The 22,934-nt window shown below is 30.0% G+C and overlaps 2 protein-coding genes across 2 annotated transcripts in view; one reads left to right on the forward strand and one right to left on the reverse strand.

Annotated features, from left to right (window-relative positions):
- The window catches only part of LOC112691034 (protein transport protein Sec24D), a 12,143-nt gene extending 1,798 nt beyond the window's left edge, over positions 1-10,345 (forward strand). The window contains 15 exon segments of the mRNA XM_025565142.1: positions 1-833; positions 910-1,089; positions 1,174-1,369; positions 1,435-1,550; positions 2,034-2,237; positions 2,906-3,112; positions 3,778-3,904; positions 3,963-4,123; positions 4,213-4,392; positions 5,501-5,702; positions 5,771-5,965; positions 6,022-6,225; positions 6,293-6,486; positions 6,543-6,697; positions 10,090-10,345. The exon segment at positions 1-833 is cut by the window's left edge and continues 12 nt beyond it. Of these exon segments, the coding sequence (XP_025420927.1) occupies positions 1-833; positions 910-1,089; positions 1,174-1,369; positions 1,435-1,550; positions 2,034-2,237; positions 2,906-3,112; positions 3,778-3,904; positions 3,963-4,123; positions 4,213-4,392; positions 5,501-5,702; positions 5,771-5,965; positions 6,022-6,225; positions 6,293-6,486; positions 6,543-6,683 (3,140 nt within the window). The 3' untranslated portion in view covers positions 6,684-6,697; positions 10,090-10,345.
- Positions 10,346-10,375: 30 nt separating this feature from the next.
- The window catches only part of LOC112691036 (ionotropic receptor 25a), a 36,130-nt gene continuing 23,571 nt past the window's right edge, over positions 10,376-22,934 (reverse strand). The window contains exons 9-15 of the mRNA XM_025565143.1: positions 22,557-22,731; positions 21,875-22,058; positions 15,885-16,006; positions 12,744-12,891; positions 12,207-12,376; positions 12,018-12,139; positions 10,376-10,711 (exon numbers count right to left, since the gene is read on the reverse strand). Of these exons, the coding sequence (XP_025420928.1) occupies positions 10,428-10,711; positions 12,018-12,139; positions 12,207-12,376; positions 12,744-12,891; positions 15,885-16,006; positions 21,875-22,058; positions 22,557-22,731 (1,205 nt within the window). The 3' untranslated portion in view covers positions 10,376-10,427. The remainder of the gene's footprint in view (positions 10,712-12,017; positions 12,140-12,206; positions 12,377-12,743; positions 12,892-15,884; positions 16,007-21,874; positions 22,059-22,556; positions 22,732-22,934) is intronic.

The following is a 22,934-nucleotide window of genomic DNA, read 5'->3' on the forward strand; positions in this document are numbered from 1 at the left end:
AACAGCCAGGATTTCCACCACAATCTAATTCTACACAGAAACAGCAAGGTTTTCGACCAAAATCTAATTCTTTACAACAACAGCCAGGTTTTCCACCTCAACCTAATTCTACATTGCAGCAACCTGGTTTTCCACTACAGTCTAATTCTACATTACAGCAGCCAGGCTTTCTACCACAACCTAATTCTACACAGCAACAACCTGGCTTTCCACCACAACCTAATTCTACATTGCAACAGCCAGGTTTTCCACCACAATCTAATTCTATTCAACAACAGCCAGGTTTTCCACCACAACCTAATTCTACACAACAACAGCCAGGTTTTCCACCACGACCTAATTCTACAATGCAACAACCTGGTTTTCCACCTCAACCAAATATGATATTGCAACCTGGTGTGCCACCTAAACAACCTCAACAACCAGGATTTTCTATGCAAACTTCAAACTTACCATCACAGCCACTAGGTTTTTCTCAATCACAATCAGATTTTCCACCACAAGCAAGTAATTTACAACCAAGACAACCTGGGTATTTGCAACCGCAACAAGGTAGTTTGCCTCCTCAGCAATTAAATCAATTATCCCAGCAACAAGGTTTTCCACCTCGGCAGCCAGGTTTTTCACCACAACAAACTGGAGCAATATCCCAACAACCTCAACAACCTGGATATTCACAACAACATAATGGTTTTCATTCTCAGCAGCCTGGTTATCCACCTCAACAACAAGGTTTTCCACCACAACAAGCAGGTTTTAACCAAGGGACTCCAGCGTATATGGGCCAGCCAGCCCCCAGTAGAAGATTGGATCCAGAACAAATGCCAAGTCCAGTTAGTACTTGATTATATTTTATGTGTTAGATGATTATTGGGATAAAAAAAATAAAATTATTATTATTATATTAAGGTACAAGTTATTCAAGATGATCAACAATCTAAAGGAGGTATATTCTTAACTAATCAAAAGGGCTTAGTACCTCCTTTAGTTACAACAGATTTTACTGTACAAGATGGTGGTAATGCATCACCTAGATTAATAAGGTCAACTATGTATTGTGTACCAACTACAACAGATATTATGAAACAGGTGAATACAATTATTCTATAATTATAAATAGTTGTTAATGTTAAATATTTCAACATAAAATAATAATTTTTAAAATATTTTCAGACTTCTGTACCATTTGGATTAGTCATTAGTCCTCTAGCAAAAATAAAACCAGAAGAGTATCCTCCACCTATTATAAATACTGGTGAAGTAGGACCAGTTAGATGTAAAAGATGTAAAGCTTACATGAGTCCATTTATGCAGTTTATTGATGGTGGAAAACATTTTATTTGCCTTTTATGTAAAGCGTCAACAGAAGGTAATTACTACTACTACTTTTATACTTATGATATTTTAAATTTATAACATAATTTATAATTTTAGTGCCAGTTGAATATTTTCAACATTTGGACCATACAGGTCAACGTTTAGACCGTTCTGAAAGACCTGAATTATGTTTTGGATCATATGAATTTATTGTTCCAAAAGAATATTGTAGGGTATGTATACAAAGAAAATGTATCATTCTTATGTTTTAACTGTGTTACTCAGCTATTTAATAAAATATTTATTAGATTCAGAGCTTTGATCAAATTTAAAATTTTGTAATTTATTTATCTTTGTGGCACAAATTAATATTGTTTTGGTCTTAGTTTATTTTTAATTTATTTTCCCCTATTTTCCCTATTGATAATTTAATAATTAATAACCTTGTAACTATCATATGACATTCAAAAATTACGCTGATTTTTGCTTCTTGTATTTAAGAATTTTTTAGTCATCATCTTTTTTTTTTTAATATTTATATTGATAACTTATTTAGCATAATAATACAGTTTATAAATTAATTATTTTATGTATAGTTTGAACTTACGTGGTTTATTAATTTTTAATATATAAATATAAATAATATAAATTCAGTCTTTATTTTTATTAAATTGTAAATTAAATATATTGTATATTTTTATTTTATTTTTTTTTAGAAAGAAATTCAACCAAAACCTCCTGCATATATATTTGTAATTGATGTTTCTTACAATAATATGAAGTCAGGATTAGTTCGACTAATATGTGCTTTTATGAAAGAGCTATTGACTCAATTGCCAACAGAATTGGGACAAGAGAAAAGTAAAATTCGTGTTGGTTTTATAACTTATGATACAACTGTTCATTTTTATAATATCAAGGTAATTTAAATTTTAAATTTATTGGGATTGCTTAAATATTACACAATTAATTTAATCAAATAAGTTTGGTAAAACATATAGATAATCATAGTCGATTTATGATTTAAATTTTTTCTATATTTGTATGAATAATATATATGTATGAAATGATTCCAAAATTAAATTAATACATATTAGATATTAAAAACTAGTATTTTGATTCAATAAACAGTTATATAATTGTTTTAGTGAATTTAAGTACTTGATTTTTTTTTCTATTCATTTCACGGTAAATTTAAGTAATATTAAAAAAAAAAAAAAAATTATCTATTTTATTAAAAGTTCTTTAGTAAACAAAAAATTATTAAATAATAAATATTATTAGTATTATAAAATAAACCCAATAAATATACTTAAAAATGTTAAATAATTATTCATTTATTACTTGAAAGTTAATGTAAGTATACTAATAAAAAAAAAATAAAATATTTATTGAGTATAGATAATAATATTAAATAATATACATCAATTTTGAAATTCATATTTAAAATATATAAAATTCACATTAAGTAGAAATTTAATAAAACTTAACAAGTTACTAAATTTAATTTGTAGAAAATTGGTAAGAAATTAGAATTATAAGAACCCAAAATAATTAATATAATTAAAAAATGTATTATGTGTTTTAGGAAACATTAGCAGTTCCTCAGATGATGGTGGTAGGTGATACTACAGAAGTTTTTATGCCCTTGTTAGATGGGTTTTTATGTGATCCAGAAAAATCATCTCACGTTATAGATGCACTTATGGAACAAATTCCTACTCTATTCAATGAAACTAGGACTACTGAAACTATTCTTTTACCAGCAATAAAAGCAGGAATGGAAGCATTAAAGGTAATACAATTGTATAGTATAAAAACTATAAACGAAAAAATGACTAAATTATTTTGGAAAAATATATTTTTAACTACAATTTAAATTATATTATAAAATAAAACTAAATCAACTAATTCAAGTACAAGCCATTCTAAATATTTAATTTATATTAAACTCAAGTACCTATATAGCACAAGTAATTTAAATTGCAACTATTAAAGCAATATTACTTATGAATATGTACTTATGTAATATAACTTAAATAACTTCTTTATTTTTTATTACATTATGTTTTAATTATGTACAGCTCAAATTCATTGGCTCTACAATAATTAAATATTATTAATACTTTTCTTTTGTATAAATATTTTTCAAAAATCGCCATAAAATATTTGTTAATAACAGTAATTAGCTCTTAATTATAATTTAAAAGTAGTTTTTTGATTTTTTTCTTAGTTTTTCTAACTTCTAAAAAAGTAAAAAATACTTGATAAAATAATCAATTTTATTCAATAAGTATTTAATTTTTATAAGCAATTAAAATATTTAGAATCGCAGCCGTACAATATATTTTTTTTTAAAACCAATAATTCCCAGAAAATATTGAATTATTTATTTTATTATTGACTTTTTCAGAGATCTTAGTTTATATTTTTATAAATATTTGTATTATTTTCCCCCAGAATGCTGATTGCTGCGGTAAATTATTTGTATTTCATTCATCCTTACCAATAGCAGAAGCTCCGGGTAAATTGAAGAATCGTGAAGATCGAAAATTACTTGCCACTGATAAGGAAAAATCCATCTTAAGTAAAAGAATGTCAATTATTTTTATAATTTGTCTTGCTAACATTTATGTTTTGAATAGATCCCATAACAAATGTTTACACCGAATTAGGAGAGCAGTGTGTTCAAGCTGGATGTTGTGTTGATTTATTCATCACCAATAATTCTTATATTGACTTAGCTACAATTGGTCAGATTTCTAAAATTAGTGGTGGTGAAATTTTCAAGTACACTTATTTCCAGGCAAGTTATTGAATTATTAATTTTTATTTTTAGACAAAAAGTTATTTATTAAAATGTCATAATATAATACTATATTTTTTTATATTTAGGCGGAATTTGATGGTCAACGTTTCTTGTCCGATTTAAAACATGATATAAGTCGACCCACAGTTTTTGATGCTGTAATGCGAGTACGAACTTCAACTGGTACTCGTCCGACTGATTTTTATGGTCATTTCTTTATGTCAAACTCTACTGATGTTGAATTAGCTGCTATTGATTGCGATAAAGTAAGTTATGAAAATTATTATGTATTTATTTTCTGTTTTAAAGTATTGATGTTTCAATATTTTTTTTTTTTTTATATATATTTTTAAAATTTACCTAAAATGATCTGTATTTAGATACAATTGAGATATATTTAGGTTAAATATTTTAATGAGCTAAATAAAAAAATAATATTTTTTGAATATAATATTAATTGGTGATAAATATTGTTAAGTAATTGAACGGTGGAAAGAAAGTATAAAATTGTAAATAGGTATTTTGTTTAAATTCTTATTTAAGAATCTGAGTAAATAATGCATTAATTTTACTGTTGTTTTCTGTTAATACTTTGGCACACCAAAGTTACAAATGTCATATGTTATCATATTAATCTATAGATAAGGAGCTATATACTAATCATACTTCAGAAAAGTTATTTTTAATTTTGTTATATTGAATTCAACAAATAAATTAAAAATTTAGAAGTAATACTTAATGTCATTCACCAATCATTTTAATGATTTTTCATAATAACAGTTCTTTTTTTTGTTTTTAGTCTAGACCTTTATGCTAGTCTAATGTTTTCATCTAAAATTGAGAAAACAGATAATTCAATTAAGATATTAGTTTTTAACAAGATTAGTTGAAAACTATTAAAACATTGAAAAATTTATAATTTTCATGAATATTAATAATTTTTAAGATATTCAATTAATATTTTATACTGATATTTACTAGAGTTATCTTAACAAATGTAGTGATTTATTATTGAATTAAAATAAATAAAAATAAAATTATTTTAAGTAATTACAATAGTTATATTTCACCGAACAACTATTTTCATTTTCTTGACGATTCAAATTATATGTTTATATAATGCTTGATATTCAAAAAAATGACATAGAAAGTGGTATTTGTATCATGAGAACCAAGCTGTATTAAATAAATTTAGTGTATTTAAAATAATTTTGATGTTTTATAGTTTAATATAATACCATTATCTCTGCTTATATAGCTACTTCAAAATAATTTGATCTACCTTCAATTAGTGTTTGAAAATTATTGTTTTGGTTTTTTTCCACGCTTAAATAATATTATTTTGGAATAAAGAAATAAAATATGTGCTTTTAGGCTATTGCTATTGAAGTAAAACATGATGATAAACTTGATGAACAAGATGGAGTTATGATACAAACAGCTATGTTGTACACATCATGTAGTGGACAGAGACGTGTACGTATTTTAAATCTATCTTTACGCTCAAGTGGACAGATGGGTGAATTATATCGTAGTTATGATTTAGATACAATAATGAATTTCTTTGGCAAACAAGGTTAGTTATAAACTTAATGTAATTTATTATTATGTAATATCATGTAATTTTATTCTAATTTTAAATAGTTATGTATAAAATTTTGGAAAGTTCTGGACGACAAGTTAAAGAAGCAATTACTAATAAGACTGCTCAAATATTAGCAACCTATAGAAAGCATTGTGCATCACCATCTTCGGCGGGTCAACTTATTTTACCTGAATGCATGAAACTCATGCCCCTTTATATTAATTGCTTGATTAAAAGTGATGCTATGTCTGGTGGTACGTAATTTTTTTTTATTATTGAAAAAAAACAACAACTAATTTTATTTATTTAGGTCCTGATATGACAGTAGATGATCGTTGGTACAACATGCATCTAGTTATCACTGCAGATATACCAACAACCTTGGGTTATTTCTATCCACGTCTGATTCCCATTCATACCCTTTCTGATGAAACATCCTTAAATGATGTCTTAATTCCTGATCAATTGAGGTGTTCAATAGAGAAATTTTCTGATGACGGAGCATATATTTTAGGTTAGAGTTTTCATTTTTTAAAAAATTACAAAAATACAATTGTGTGTAACTTTATTTTTATATTTAGAAAATGGAGTGTATATGTTTTTATGGATTGGTATGGGTCTGAGTCAAACATTTTTATCAAATGTATTTGGGGTTCAAAATATCATGCATGTTGATACTGAACGTTCTGCTATTCCTGTGATAGATAAACCACTCAACAAAGCAGTTCGTCAGGTGTTGTCTAAAATTCAAGAAGAACGAAGCCACACAATGAGAGTATGTAAAATTTTATACAGATATTTTATTGTGTATTAATTATATTTTGTTTTTAGCTTTCAATTATACGGCAAAAGGATAAAATTGAAACTGTTATGAGACATTTCTTAGTTGAAGACCATGGTATTGACAATAGTCCATCGTATGTAGAATTTTTATGTCACATGCATAAAGAAATTCGTAATTTGCTCAGTTAGCATATACAAAAATGGTAAACATTTTATTTTCTATACTATTGTACTACTTAGTGTGATTACTTTATAATAACCTATCGAATGTAACTAATTTAAGGTATAATAAATTGTTAATATATTCAATTATTATTCGTTGATTTAATTATTTGCATTGCTTTTTATATTAATTTAAACATAGTTTATTTTTATAAATAAATAATTGTATAATGATATATAATTTTTATTTCTTTAAGTTATTAAAACAAGAGTATACTGTACCATAAAAATTCTTGGTGTAATTGCATATAAATTTTTACTTCAGCACGTAATTGTCACGGAACAATTTTTTTACTTCAAACTTTTTATTTTCATAATTATTGTTTTAAATGAACATTTATTTTAAGACCTTCTCACACGCTAGAATTGTATTACCAGAACTCTAGGGACAGAGTTGCCAATGATAACCAGAAGCATGTGGGACAGAGTTACTCCCAGAGTGACATTTTACATTCTGTTGGCTTTAGTGTTAAAGTATTTTATCTCTTGTGTAAAATTCTCAAAATTTCATCTGGTTTATCTGGCTACTATTGCTATCAAACTGATGGTCAGTTTACTATATTTATAACTCTAAAACAGCTTTTCTCATAATTTTTCATTCACGTATCCCTTAACCTATTACTATTGCCTTACATATCATACTCCCAACTGTCAATTTATCTATTTTTACATAGAATTAATAAGAAATTATAAAATTTGTTGTAATAGAAAATAAATAATTATGAACTATTTATTTATTTTAATCATTAAATGCTATCTAATGTGTATAAAAAGAATAATATAAATATTACAATTTCATTTTAATATGATCATTTGGGTTATTTAATAACACTTAATTTTTTAAATATGGTTCCACAGATGATAAGTTAACGTGTAAGTTTAAACTCACTATAAGTTACTACATTACTTATTTTTAATGAATTTGTATGATAAATAAGCCCTTTTCACAAACACAGTACTCATTATCAATTATTTCATAAATAATTTATTAATTTATATATATCAATTTTTAAATTTTCAATGAATACCTTTGTTTTTTCGAGTACCCTCTAGTATCTTTTTATGTACCCTAGTTAAGAAACACTGTTCTAGAACATATTCATAGTTTCACACTACATAAATTATAACTTATAGTTTGATACTACAAAATTAATGTATCTACTACCTTGTGTCATAGTCAGTATTTTTTGGTACATATTTTTTTTACATTGCAGGTTTAGCACTTTAATTCTGAATTAATTTTTTCATAAAATTCACTTTGCCTTTTTTTTAAAAAAAAAATGTCTTATCTATTCTGCTTAATTATTTTTATTTTGTTTTTTATCTTATAATAAACAACAATTTCATGTGCTGTTCAAATTTTAATGGATATGGTACTTATTAATCCATGAGACTATTTTAATTAAATATTAATAGAAAAAATTGTATAGTCATTCAGTATTCATTATCACTTATTGTCTATTACAACTCTAGACAGATAAATGAAATAATTGCCAGAATTAAACACATTACAGAGTTCTAGACAGAGTACATTACCAATGTTCTTTGACAACGCAATTATTAGAGAGAAAAGTGACAGATATTTGTTTATATGTTAAGTCCATGACAGAGCTCTACCTCCATCAAAGTTTTGGCTAAAAAACTTTATTTAGTGCGAATACCTTAAAGGCCTAAATATTTTATTATATTCAAAAGCATAACTCGGTTTATTGTAATGTTTAGTTTACAATAAAATAATACCAATATTTGTTTATATATGTATGTCGTAGGCCATATGGAAAATTAGTTTTTTTGCAAAAAGATTAGGCTCTGCAATGGGGTAGCCTATTTGCGAACTACTTACTATTTTTTCAAACAGCCTGCTGTTTTTTAGGCTCATTGCATACATACTAATTTTAGTTAGGCCTTTTAAGAACTACAATCATTTTATGGTAAAAACCATTTTAATTATTTTATTTTAAGGGTTATTGATAATAACACAGTACAAATATGTAACATGAATGTATAACATGTAACATTATTATTTATTACTTATTACTTATTAATTTTGTACAGTTGTCGACCATTGAATTACTAGTTTTATTATATATTACTAACAAAAAAAAAAAAAAAAAATGTAAGATACCATTTAATTAAATTAAATTAAATTAAATTGAAATATTACAAAAAATATTACATTACAATATTAAATATTATATAAAGTATAGTATATTTTTTTAGTATATTTTATTTCATAAAATGATTGTAGTTCTTAAAAGGCCTAACTGGAATTAGTATGTATGCAATGAGCCTAAAAAACAGCAGGCTGTTTGAAAAAATAGTGAGTAATTCTTAAAAGGCCTAACAGCTGTTAGTCTGTATGCAATGAGCCTGAAAAACAGCAGGCTGTTTGGAAAAATAATAAGTAGTTCGCAAATGGGCTTCCCAATTTCAAAGAGCCTAGTCTTTTTGCAAAAAAACTAATTTTCCATATGGCCTATGACATGTATAATATATTAATTTTAAACTCGTTACATAACTAATATTAATATATTTTTGCATATTATAGACTATAGAATTAAAGACGGCATACAATATAATTTGGAAGCAAGAATAGATATAATAAACTAGATAATACTTATTATTAATGATTAATTGAAACATGATTTTATTCAATTCATAAACAAATTATAGTATTAATAATATTTCATCTATTACTCATTATAAATTATAAGACCAAATAAAATATTATCTCGAATATATAATTTTTTCTGATTTCTTATTTGTTAATGGTCATTAATAATTTTTACATTAAAAAAAGGTCAATAAAAACAAAATTACGTAATTTTGATAAAGTAAAATTGTACATTCTTGATTTTTTTATTTTTTTATTAAAATGTGTATATAAATATATAATAACAATATTGATCTCTATTATTGTGGATAAGGTATATTTGTTTTTTTTTATGAAAAATAAATAAAATTCAATAATTATTCTAGTTTATATTTTTTAAAACGAATTAATTTGTTGAGCAGATTTATTCATTTACAAAATAAAGTGTAATTAAATTTTACAAATTTTAAATTTAATTTTGTTATTTAGAATTTTATATTTTTAATATAAGCATTTAAAAGTTATGATTTTTTTAATTTGTGTCTATTATGTGTTTTTGGAAGTGATTAAACTAAGCAGATATTATGCAATTTTTGTACAAGTTATTTTAATTTAATAACTCTGAAATTAATGTTAATTTTACTTTGATTTTAATTTTTATCTTCATTTTTAGATTGAAAGTATAATAAATTTTATTTAATAGTTTTTGTTGAATAATAGTAGGTGATTAAAAATCATAGTCTTTTATTAAATTTATTTGTGTTCTGTTTTTATTTTTAGGTAATTGATCGGGGTTCGATGTGGAATAAACACCAATGCAATTACTTACTGCACAATAAATTGTTATGTTACATTTATTATTTATACGTTTATATGTACACAGTTATAGAAATATCTGTTGTTATTTATTATATTATATTTTTGAATTTTAAAATGATTTTATGTGACATTCCGCCGTTTCCATGGTGCTATGTCGAAATAGTGCATCAGCTGTGTAATATAATATAATATATATGTGAAATGTATAATATTTTCATTATTAGTTAATCGATTTATACCTAAATTATAATAATTATTATACTCTATTATTATATTATCAAATGTTTGAAGTTCTAATTTTAAAATTTATTCCTGCGATAAAACAAAGCATTGTTTAGGCGAGCCGCAGTCGAATCTTGTAGCTTGATCTTGTTCGCCCAACGTTTGCGATCATCCGAACTAGAATGCTTGCCTACTGTCATGAACAACTCGTGGCCGTACATCAGCGGATCCTTATGAGCGGTGCGCTTCTTGGCGATGATTTCGCCAACCTTGGCACGTTTGTGTTTAAAGTAGATCACTTCAAATGCCAGCGTAATCAACGCTATTAGCAATCCGACTAGAGTGGCTATGAATACACCGCCTGTAAACATTTTTAAAATCCATTTAAACGTAATTTATTCGGTACTGTCTGCACGTCGGTAGTCGGACACGACATCGAACGAATTAAAATATTGAGAATAAATCTCGGGACATGGGAATCGTGTACCTAATATCATGTATGTATGTATGTTATACCTATGTATCACCTATTCGTGATCCATCGGATTGGTGCGTTAAACGTACGATTTATTGCGATTCGGTTTGATCGTAGAAGTGACATTATGTGTTCGATTAATGCGGTAAAGCGTTTGGTGTAATTTCGTGGATTCGAATTTGTAGCAACAATCAGAATACCGATCGGATTACATTTTGCGTCGCTATTACAGTTCAATTAATTATTAAACCGATCGCATCAGTAATACAGTTATGGGGTTAAAGCGAATATATGTAATAAAACAATAAATTACAAAAAAAAACCACCGGCTGAAAAATACACTCAAGACAGCGTTTACGGGACTACCTACATAACATTATGTCATTAAAAACATTACGGTTCTTGACTGGAAACCATTAGCGCAGAGATGCGAAATGGAATTTTTTCACGCTTATTATAGGGCTTTTGGAAGCCAGAGGTCATTATGGCTTTGCAGAGTTTATGAGTAATAGTAGTAGTATTATAGGGTTGCATTGTGTGGTGTATTGTTTGTCAATCAAGTGGCTATTTATTGTTATTAATTTTTTTTCTCAAACACTACTTTGGTTATTTAGGGATATTAAAATATTATTGATTACATATTTTTTTTATGCCGAAAGATGCTGTTAATGATTTTTGTTATATTTTTTTTGTCATCCAGTCACTGAGTAAGAACGCTTAGCGCGTAGGATATTAGCATGCATTTTACCGCGACGTAGAGATTCCTACGAGTTTTTTTTAATTAAAATAAAGTAAGCGATTGCTATGTATATATATTTAACAGGTGTAGGGATGGATTTAGGCCAGGGTAGTCCAACCAGGCCGCGGGTTGGGCCACCCCAATTTAGGCATACATGGGCATGTGGTGGCCTCAAATTAATAAAAAAGAACTGTATATTTTTTGCTCATTAAAATATTAAATAACGTTTCTTATTAAATATAAGTTAAATACATTTTTCTGTGTTGAATAATTTCAAAACTGATTGGGGGTCCTATAGCTGCAGCCCCCCCCCTCAAAACTAAATTCTATTTTGAATTCAGACTTATAATTTATAATTTATTGTTATCCAAAACAATGTACAATAGATCCTCAGCATTCGTCCCCCGAGTGGCTCAAGCGGTTCTCTGTACAACTTGATCTAACCAATCTTACCTAAACTTTCCAAAGTGATGCCTTCGCTGTCATCCGCGTTCGGGCACATGCTCATTTTGGAAGCATTCCAGTACTTGGCGTTCAACAGTTCGAAAAATCGATCTTTTTGCAAATCCAATATCCTAACGAGAAATGCTCTGAATTGCTAAAGCCAACGTTGTTGCTAACTATACATGTTAATAATTTTACTTTCTGCTGATCTCCTCTTGTATGAGGCTTCCCTGTTGGACGGCAATCGAGTACGGTCTTTCACCAAACGTTTCGCCCACCTCGGTCAAATTGCAATTGTTGTATACCTCGTACTTGATGTCCGACGAATCGTGGATCAGAGCAAACTCGCCTTGCTCGTTGTCCAACACCTGAAACAGCATAAAATGTACAAATACATCGGTAATATGGACGTCTGTGTAATAGGTATTATTCCACTAGTGGTGTATCCTGAGAAGGCCGGTACTCTTACCCTCTCCCAGCACCCCTTCAGAAATTTTAGGAGATCTTAAATTATTAAAACTGAATCTTGAACAGTGGAAAACACACAGATGAAACATGCTGTTTCCACTGTGAAACTTGATCACAGAACGTGATTTATTGTTTCAAATATACTTTTTTTTTTTTTAATACTCGTGTATTATGGTTTTTTCGATGGGCGATTTGTAACTGATCACTCCTCCCCCCACTCGTGTATTCCAGGACACCCCACTACTAGTCTGTCGTTGCAAATCATACCATTTGATATCCGATCGTTCTGTTCGGTACGGTTCCGGTTCTTTCGATGGCCGCTAGTATTTGTCCGAATTCTTCTTTAATGGGATAATCCCAAACTCTAAAGTCTCTCCGATTGTTTGTCTGGTTCAACGCTATCTCTTTCCAAACGCTATACATATATAGGTTCATTATATCTAATAAACTAAGATGACAGATTTTTTATTTTTAATATTTTAATTAATAATTAATATTTTGAATATATAATTTGAGTACGTTTTATTTTACTTTTCACTTAACTTAAGTCACAATTCAGAGATGAAAATATAACGCATATTTTTCATATCGAGTTTTTCTAAGTCATTTTTAACATTTTATTTATAACGACTAATTTTCACTGGTCCTTTGAATGTCACCATTAACGGATTTTATTCGTATATAAACCGCGCGTTCTGTAACTAAATGTATCGCCGTCAACTAACTTTACTAGGAATGGAAAAATCAAAGTAACTAGAAGGCCAATTATTAGAACATTAAAATCTGGCGGGCCATAGTAAAGAAAGCAAAAATGAAAAAAAAAGGCATTCAAATTGATAGTTAGCATTTATTCTCATTAATTAAATTTCACTACTGAACTAATACAATAAAATAAGTGCCTAATACCTATAGCTAAGTTAACTATGCTGATATGGATATTATATTTAGACATTTAATGATTTAGTTGTTTTGAGTTCAATACTATAGAAAAATATAATATCTGCATTTTACGATTAACGTGATAAAATTAAATACTGATAAATGCTAAAATGTTATGAAGTAATTTGAAAACGTAGCACTGGCCCGATAAAAAAAGTACGCGGGCTGCTAATTGCCCATTTCTGATCTGTACTATTTACTTATACATATATTTAGCGGCAGCACGTAACGGTAGATTTTTGACTACCTACATATTGATTTTCTCGATTATACTGTTATGGTGTAGGTACCATTACTACTATACCCCTATGTGACGTATTTAAAATTTTTCTTAGTGGTAGTAATTAATTAACTATATAAACTAGTTACTCGAGCAACAAAATTGATATATTTTCAGTTAAAACGTAGTTCGATTAAGATAAATAAAATCACTGTAAAATATTTAATTCTGTCATTCTAAATATCTGGTGAATCACCAGGAACAAAATTGATGTCATGTATAATATAAAAATGCTTATGGAAAAGAAAAAACAAAGCTCAAGGGAGTGATCTATGCTACGTAAACGTCCTTCTCTTCGGTAGAGACACTACTGCAACCAAAATACGAGCGACATTTCCGGTTATTTTCTTGGGCGTGCAACCAAATTGTATTCAAAAATTCTAAAAGAGACTCTATTTCGGAGTATTTAAAGAACAAAAAATATGTAAATCGTTTCCTTGTGTTTTCGTAATATTTAATAAAATAGGTCGTACTAAATATACGAGTATATACTGTGTTATAATTTTTTCATTCACCTTGAAAATGCACTGCTAACAGAGTAAATATATATATATATATATATACATATACTTTTATGTTGACGCGCTGAGTTATTTTCGGTCTACCGATTTAGGACGTTTTTTGAATCGATGGTGGTGGTCCCCAACGTACATATTATATATGACTCTGTCACCACGCGACACCCCTGCAGTACTGTACTAAAAATAACTATCTAGGTAGACTAAACCAATATCTCGTGTAGTACGAGTAAAATGTTTTGGAAAATATTTTAGAAAACATTTTTGCGAAGAAGTAAGTTTCATAATATAATATCAAATGTATTTTCGTCGAAGTTCGGGGGTGCATTTTGCTATTCGCTTAGTCCGTCACGTGCAATCAACAAAAATCAAGGAGCGTAAGAGTAATCCGATTTTTACTCTCGGGAGTTGTCTTTTGTTTTTGTTTTACTTTACAACACATACGAGCCCGAGAGAAATCGTTCGACTGCGCTTCGATATAGTATGATCGAGGTCAAAGGTTATTGTTTTATATTTTTCTTACATTGAAATGCATCTGAAGACTAGCTGTAGTGTACTCAGGGGGAAATATTAGAAGATATATGTTCAATTTATATATTTTTTTTAAAACTCATCAATATTAAGACTGATTCATATAAATCTTATAACTTAAAAAAAAAAAAAATATTCACTGCTGTATACATTTATGATGAGCGATTTGGAGTACCTGACCCTTAATGTCTCCCTATTGTTTTTTTGGCTTCATACCTGCAATCGATTTAGATATACAATTATATTTATAACATTCCCTCACCCTATTGAAAATTCTATGGCAGGCCATTGACTACAGGTTCAAGGTTATGTGCATGCAAATAAATGAACAATCACCCTCAAGTTACATCGATATTACGATAATACGCAAGTCAGCTATACCGATAATTGACGCTTAATGTTGTCCGGGTGATAATTATTAATATCATCTAGACCTCGTCGAACGGTTTGGACAACTCGAGGGTTATTTCGAAAGCTCTCACAAATAGCCGTCATAAATTTACGAACGTGGAAAATTACGCGCATCGAAATTCAAATTCAATAACATCGGAAAACCGTTATCCAATTGGATTGATTACGATCAATTTATAATTTAACGGAACAGGTTAGGCAATTAATTGATATACACAGCAGTTAGTGTACAAACCGAATACGTAACAATGAAAAAAATGTAAAAGCGTCTGAAACACGTTTGAAAATACGCAATAATAGCTATTGTCATTGATATTTTTTCTTTTGTCGCGAGTGCTCGGTGTCACACTCCTATAGATATAATTTGTTATCGCGTCGTTCATAGGCAATATCCTCAACGCATTAAACCACAGAATAGATTCTGTGATTAAACTATGAACCACAACGAAAAGAAGAGCAACAATGGTTACCAGTAACCATTAATTGTATACGTTGATTACGTTCTTATTCCATGCGCGTTGCAATAATCTTGTAATTGATATACCATAATGTGCAGATTCATGTTTAAAACATGTTAAAATCCACGTTCGAATTTGTAAACTCTTTAAATCCGAAACAATAACTTGGGTGTAAAACTAAATGTTATGACGTTTGGTGGTTGTGAGATGGAATGATTAACACAACCCCCGCGCAGTTCACTAAATGAATATACAAATCGGCAATACTTGCTTGTACAGAATATCTTCGGCCAGTTTCATGTTTTGAAAGAATTCATGCGTATTGCTACCCTTGACCACGGTATAATTGATCCTGGATTGCCGAGCCAATTGTTGTAAGGACTGCACCGGAGTCTGTATTGGACAATTTATAACATTTAATATTCACACACACACACACACACACACACACACACACACACACACACACACAAAGTAAGTATTAAAATAATGTTTTTTATTAATGTATTATAATAGAATAATCGTTTTTATAATAAGTTTACACGTTGAGGTAAAGAAAAAATTCGTTTAATATTTGACCAAATGAATATTACGATGTATATTAAACGAGACTTGTTCAATGTGGCGATCTTCACCCATCTTTGATCTTAAAAATGTTTTGAAACGACGTAATGTAGAAATCGATCGCTTCTTATTTATCGAAGTTACTGGTAATATAGCCATTACATGTAATACTCGACATACATTTGGAAATGCATTTACCTAACAAATATCGAGAGCGTCATGTGCATTTTGGGCATTTTGTCCTATAAAGTCGTTTCCTCAAAATGTTGACCTCACTAATCCAAATATCAGGTGAATTATCAAGCAAAATTTAAACGTATGCTTCAAATATTTGTATACAAGATCTAAGGTTTCACATCTAAGGTTTTTGATTGGTTAGAGTAAAGACTAGAGAAGTTGGATAAAATATTACGGTGTTTCAGAAAACGATTTTCAAACGATTTTCAGCACTCATAGCTTTGGCACCATCGTAACCTTGTCCAAAAAAAATATGTGCAGTCATTGCTTGAACTTAGAATTAAATTTGTCAAACCTTTCCTAATTGCATCAATAATAGGAAAAAAAACTCAAAAAATCTTCGCAAATTTTTGATTTATCGTTTTTTATATCTAAGTACTGAACGCAAATTGCTGTTTTTTCAATGTCTTCAAAATCTGAAATTTCATCTACCGTTAGTGAAAAACCTTTAGATATATTAATCTGTTCAATAATTTGTTTTTTTTTATTAAATTATGCATAATTACGATACATTCTTTCTGGATTCAATTATTTATGTACATGGCATTTTTCGCAAAGTTTTGCAAATAATATTTTAGCTGATTGTTAGTTTTGACTTGATATCTTAGAAAAGCATGGATATTTTCGTCATTATTTTGAGGTTCTTCAAAACGAATTCTACCTCTATAATTTGTACTACAAAGTGCTAAACCTTGTCGGTATCAAAATACTAAAGTTTCAACTATAGGAACTAAAAGTTTTTTGCTATCATTTATAAAATCTAATTTTTGTTTTAAAATTTGTAAATCAACAGATAGAATATTTGGTTTTTCAACTTAAGTCCTCAAATTTGATTTCATTAATAAAGTTTTGTGATTCTCTAAAATATTGTGATAGTTAAATAAGTCCAAGGTCTTTTCCAATTATTAAATGGTTTTGTAACTAGCTGACTCAAAGCAAAATTTTCAACTCCGCCTTCTCTAACAAAAAATAAAACACAATACTTACAAAACGCGTCATTTACATTTGCAGAATTTTCAAAATTGCACTAAATTAATGTTTGCCGATGATATAAAGATTTTCCATATAGTTAATAATCAAAGTGAAGCTGATTTACTTCAACTCGATTTAAATAATCTCTATGAGTGGTGTACTTACAATAATTTTACTATTAATATTAATAAATTCCAGTTAATGACATTTTCCAAAGCTTAAGCTCAATTGAGTAGTCTTTTTTTTTGATTATAATCTCAATGGTAAACCACTACCTTGGACCATCGGGCCCATTAAATACCTTGGTATTTATTTTCGGTGATACCCGATTGAGCACGATCATTATCGGCCGACCCAAACTCAAATTTGACTGTCATATTACGAACATAGATAACAAGTTAAATAAAATCCTTGGTTTTATCCGTTGTAACTGTGCTGATTTCGATGATTCATTAGCTTTTAAATCAGTATATTACTGTTTGGTTCGTTCTATCTGTGAATATAGCTCAATAATATGGTCTCCATACCAATCGGGTCATAAACATAAAATTGAAGAAATTCAACACAAGTTTTTACGTTTTCTCTCATTTAAATGTTCCATATTTAGAGAACTCCATTCTTTGTCCTCTCTATTTTTAACGTTTCTCAACATCGAAACACTTGAACAACGTCGTATGCGATTAGATTTATATTTTTCTTATAAACTCTTTACAGAACTTATTGACTGTCCTGAGTTTTTAAGTTGTTTCTCTTTCTATGCCCCATCTTGTAACTCTCGGTCAAAAAACATTTTTTATCTAACACAGAAGTAACTAATTACACGAGTAATACTCCCCATCTTAGAATTATGAAAACTATTAAAAAATTAAATATCGATATGTTCATATCACCAAACTTCAACTCATTCAAGTTATGTTGTAATTTATTACTTGTTAATTCATAGCTATAAGTATATTATATTATAATTTATATTGTACATCATTGTTTTTTTTGTTTCTTCTCTTTCTTATTCGCTTTTTGTTTAATACTATTAACGAACGATTGATATTATTATTAATATTTATGTAATTGGGCTTGGCCCGTATAAAATTTAAATAAATAAATAAATAATAAATAAATAAATAAATAAATAATTTGCCAATATGTATTTGAGCTAATAATTTATTTGAGAATTTAAGTTTCTTTTTTCGGAAACCGGAAATCTATAATTCTTTGAAGGAACCTAAATCAAATCTTGAAGTTCAGGTACCGTGTTAATACATTCATTAGCTGTTTTATTTACATACAATCTTATGTCAAACTGATAAATTGAAGGTGCCACAAACTCTGGTAGAGGATTAGTATCCATATCGATATTAATTTCTGTGTGAACCGACTTCTGAAAACTAAGTGCAAACTAATTAACCACAAGTATACAACTTCTAAATTAATTTAAAACAACTACTTCCATGATCATAAATAAAATATCCTTACAATATCTGATGATACGATTGATTGTTGGTCATTATAGTATAACTCGCTTAAGACGCTCTTTATTCTGATGATAAAATAGGTATAGTAATAAAATAAAACTGTACAACAATAAGAACACGTAAATAAGTAAAATTTTTATTTTTATTTCCACAAACCTACTAAAATTTATAATCTGCTAAACAAAAGAGCGTTTTATTCAATAAGATAGAGAAAAACCGAGCGTCTTAACAGGTGGTTTTTACATTGACTAGTATAGGAAATGTCTAGGGACCGACGGAAAATAGCGTTTTATGCGGGAAAACGTCTTAAGCGAGAGCGTCTTAAGCGAGTTTTACTGTATTTTCTTAAATAAATAACTGCCTACGAAGAAAACATTTAAATACAGTAAAACTCGCTTATTATGTTAGATGACAACACAATAAGTGCGAATAATGCTCAAAACGAAATTGAAACAATGATTGTAATACGCGGCGGCGGTTCGCGGGTGCTGATGCGGTGGCAGATGTGTAGCGAAACCACGACGACGGCGCTGTTGTTTTGTCGACATCGGGGATATGGCGAACAATCGGAAAAAAAATTGTACGGATAAGACAGACGCAACGTGTAACACAACGCTATCTCGTACATCGATGTACTTTTTTTCTTTCTCTTGACTAACATCAAACATCTCCGCAACCTTTAATAACGTCGAACAATTTTGTTTTTTTTTTTTTTTTTTGACAATAAAACCCATTCATAACGTGTTCTTTACACAAGTACAATAAGTTAATGTTTAAGAATATTTTTACATTACACGAATCCGTTTGGGAGGGGATACTACACATCGATTACGTCTCCGGGATTGGTGTGCATAATTTTTGACAGCGCTAATTTTCACCGAACACTCGCGTTGTGTTCGGTTTCGAAAAACACCGTCCGCGACGAAATTCGTGTCGGTCTGTACCTGCGTTTTACGGGCGTACGTTCGAACGCGGGCACACAATTTCACGGGCCGTCTGCCACAGTCTCGCCGTAGGAAAGGCGGTTTTTTCCCCTTGGCATACGTGTCCTGTGTACGTGTATATAACATTTATAAAACGACTTTGCGGATTGCGATTCGCGAGGGTCGCAGACTCCACCGCCAGCCGTGCGTGCGGTCCAATTCTATATTGGATTTTATCGGCGTGGCGTGTTTTTCCGCGGCGAACACGGCTGCAGCGAGTGGTCAGCGATGGTGACGAGGAGGAGGGAAGGGTGGTCGGCGGGGCGCGAGGTAGATATGAAATATTCGACGTGGGATGCAAAAACCACGCGCGTATTGTACGCACAAAACTTGGCTAATGCCAATAATCAATTTATCTTCTCCCAGGGAAATATATGCGGAAAAATCGCGTGGGATACATTCAAAACGGTTTCACACAATAACGTAAGCCCTATACGTATATTATTATTGTGTTACACCCGAGTGAAATAAGATTGTTTACACGTATACAGAATGTTCATCGGTCCTGTATCACATATCACGAGTACGTGTATCGTGAATAAGTATATCATATTTGATCGGCTTACTAAACTAATTAATTACAATTCAGTTTATTTAAACAAGCCATGCATGGGCGTAGCTTGAAATTTCATCAGTGGAGGGGGGCAACCACTAATTATCAAAACATGTTTAGTGTTGTTTTATTAAATGTATTTTTATATTTTTAATTGTTACCTTATTTTATGATCATTAATTATAACTCACGAGTTAAATACAAAAAAAAAAAAATCATGATGTATTAAAAATATTCATGTAGAATTGTGTTGTTTAAAAAAAAAATTTAAAACCTCTGCTATTTGGTTGGAAATAATCATTTGAATACTTAGAATATAATTAAAAAAATATATCGAAAAAATACAAATTTTAAAAGTTATAAGAATTTAAATATTGGGTCACGTGGGTCAATTTACAATTTCGTTAAAATGTAATATATATTAGCTATGGTTAGGTAGAGTGGGATATTGGGCCCTTGTTCTTCTTGGCTATGTATTTGAAACCATATACTAATAATTATTACGGATAGTTCATGTTACAATAGTTCAGAATGTGTACAAAACAATCGCTCCTATAACATAGGATTTTTTTTTAAATTTTTGAACTGATTTGCGATTGAGATGATTTACGAATTTTTCGATTAAAATTCGATTATAACATTATATAATATGTATTATGTTTATATATTTTATAATATTATCACGTATTATGTCTTCATGTTATCCCAGTAATAAAAAGTGTACAATATTGTGTGAGTGAATGGAACATTTTTATTTGGATAGTTTAATAACTTGTTCCGATAATATTATTAAAGTAAATAAAAATGTACTTTCCCCTTTTTTGCGCCACTACTCATCGAGTTTACCACGAAAATATTTGTATGCGACGGTTTACTATTAGACAGATACGGACGGAGAGGTAGAGTGGAAAGAAACTAAGAAATAAACGTGTATTATGTAGGTAGCGGAAATAAAACAAGTTGGGAAGTATTCGTTTCATCAATCTGTTGCAAAACCTTCATGTGCGCTTCATGGTGATTGCAGTACACTAGAGTTGCCCACTGTGATGATAATTTTTCGTAAAATTTAATTTTTTTTTTTTCCGAGTACAGTTTAATGTCGGATGGGATAGTGATGGAAAAATCCAGATTTACTGAAGTTCGAAAATCCGGTTCTTGGTTTCAGTATCCAAAATCCGGATTTTAAATTTTGAAAAACTGCATTTGTATTCTTTTATGTTCGATTTGTAATAAAATGTTGATAATTACACGTGTTTTTTAATACAGACTACAGAATTCCATTATGTTAAATCCGAAATGTGGTTGTTGAAATCCGTAAACACGAAAATGCGAAATCCGGATTTGTCGGATTTTCGGAGAATCCAGATATAATTCCCATCACTAAGGAGCCGAACGGGGGTGCAACACTGTGATACGTGACCACCAGAACAGCCACGGGGGCACCATTCGTGCTGCGGTCGGGTTTATTGTTTTTACTCACTTGCATCCGCTCCACGGTGAGGAACGCGGCCAGATTGGCGGTGAACGTGGCCAACATGAGCACGACGAACACCCAGTACGCGGCGACCAAAACACGTCCGCTGATGGCTTTCGGAGTCTCGCCACCCCCCTGCGGGGTGAACGACGTTAACGCGAACCAGAAACTCTCGACCAGCGTGAAGTTCCTGCGCGTACCACATGGGACGGTGTTTTATTCACAACAAACCGAAAAAATCATCGCTCATTTAAGCACGAGTTCAACATTCGATTTTTTCAACAAAAAAAAACTTGTTTTCGAATATTTATTGTGCTTCGTTCGCCCCGGCAGTTAAAAAAAAAATCATCCCTTTATTTAAACACACGTGTACCGATGTACCGGGTGACATTTCATGCGACAGCGGTTTTCCCGTTCATAATAAAGGAAAATACAAAAAAAACGTGTTACAACATTGGCAAGTTCTATACAACGCGCAATATAAAATTATTTTCAAGATTTAAATGTATAAATACTATATTAGGGGTGGTGATGGGGAGGATCAAATTTTAAAATCTTACTAGAACCCCTATTTTTCTCGCACTTCTTCGACCACTGTCATATGAAGTTTTGAGCAGCTGTTATATCAGCACTGTCAGCACTGCCGGTGCGACATTTTAATATGTTATTAAAATGATGTTCGTTGTACCTGAATTGCTCGTATTTCGGCTGGTTGTTCTGCGCACTGTACGGCGAGTACTTGTCCAGTATCCAGATCATGAACGCGGTCACGGTTAAGGCGGCTACTATGCTAAGCCACACCTCCGGCTTAAGTACGGTCATGAATTTGAATAGGGAGGTTTTCCTCGACGGTTTTCTGATCACTGCGCAAACGATATACCATTAGACTATCGGCGGTGCGTCGTAACAAAATGTATTATTTCAACAGGACGCCGTGCGTTGTCTACATCTTACAAACGTTTAATACAGCAGATTTGCGTTCAGTAGAAGTATTTTATTGTTCCTATTAATATATTTAAATGTGTTATAAGTTCAAATAAAAATTTTACAATATACATTGTTGTAT

Source organism: Sipha flava, unplaced genomic scaffold (assembly GCF_003268045.1).
Source record: "Sipha flava isolate LNK unplaced genomic scaffold, YSA_version1 553_pilon_pilon, whole genome shotgun sequence".
Classification (NCBI taxonomy): domain Eukaryota; kingdom Metazoa; phylum Arthropoda; class Insecta; order Hemiptera; family Aphididae; genus Sipha; species Sipha flava.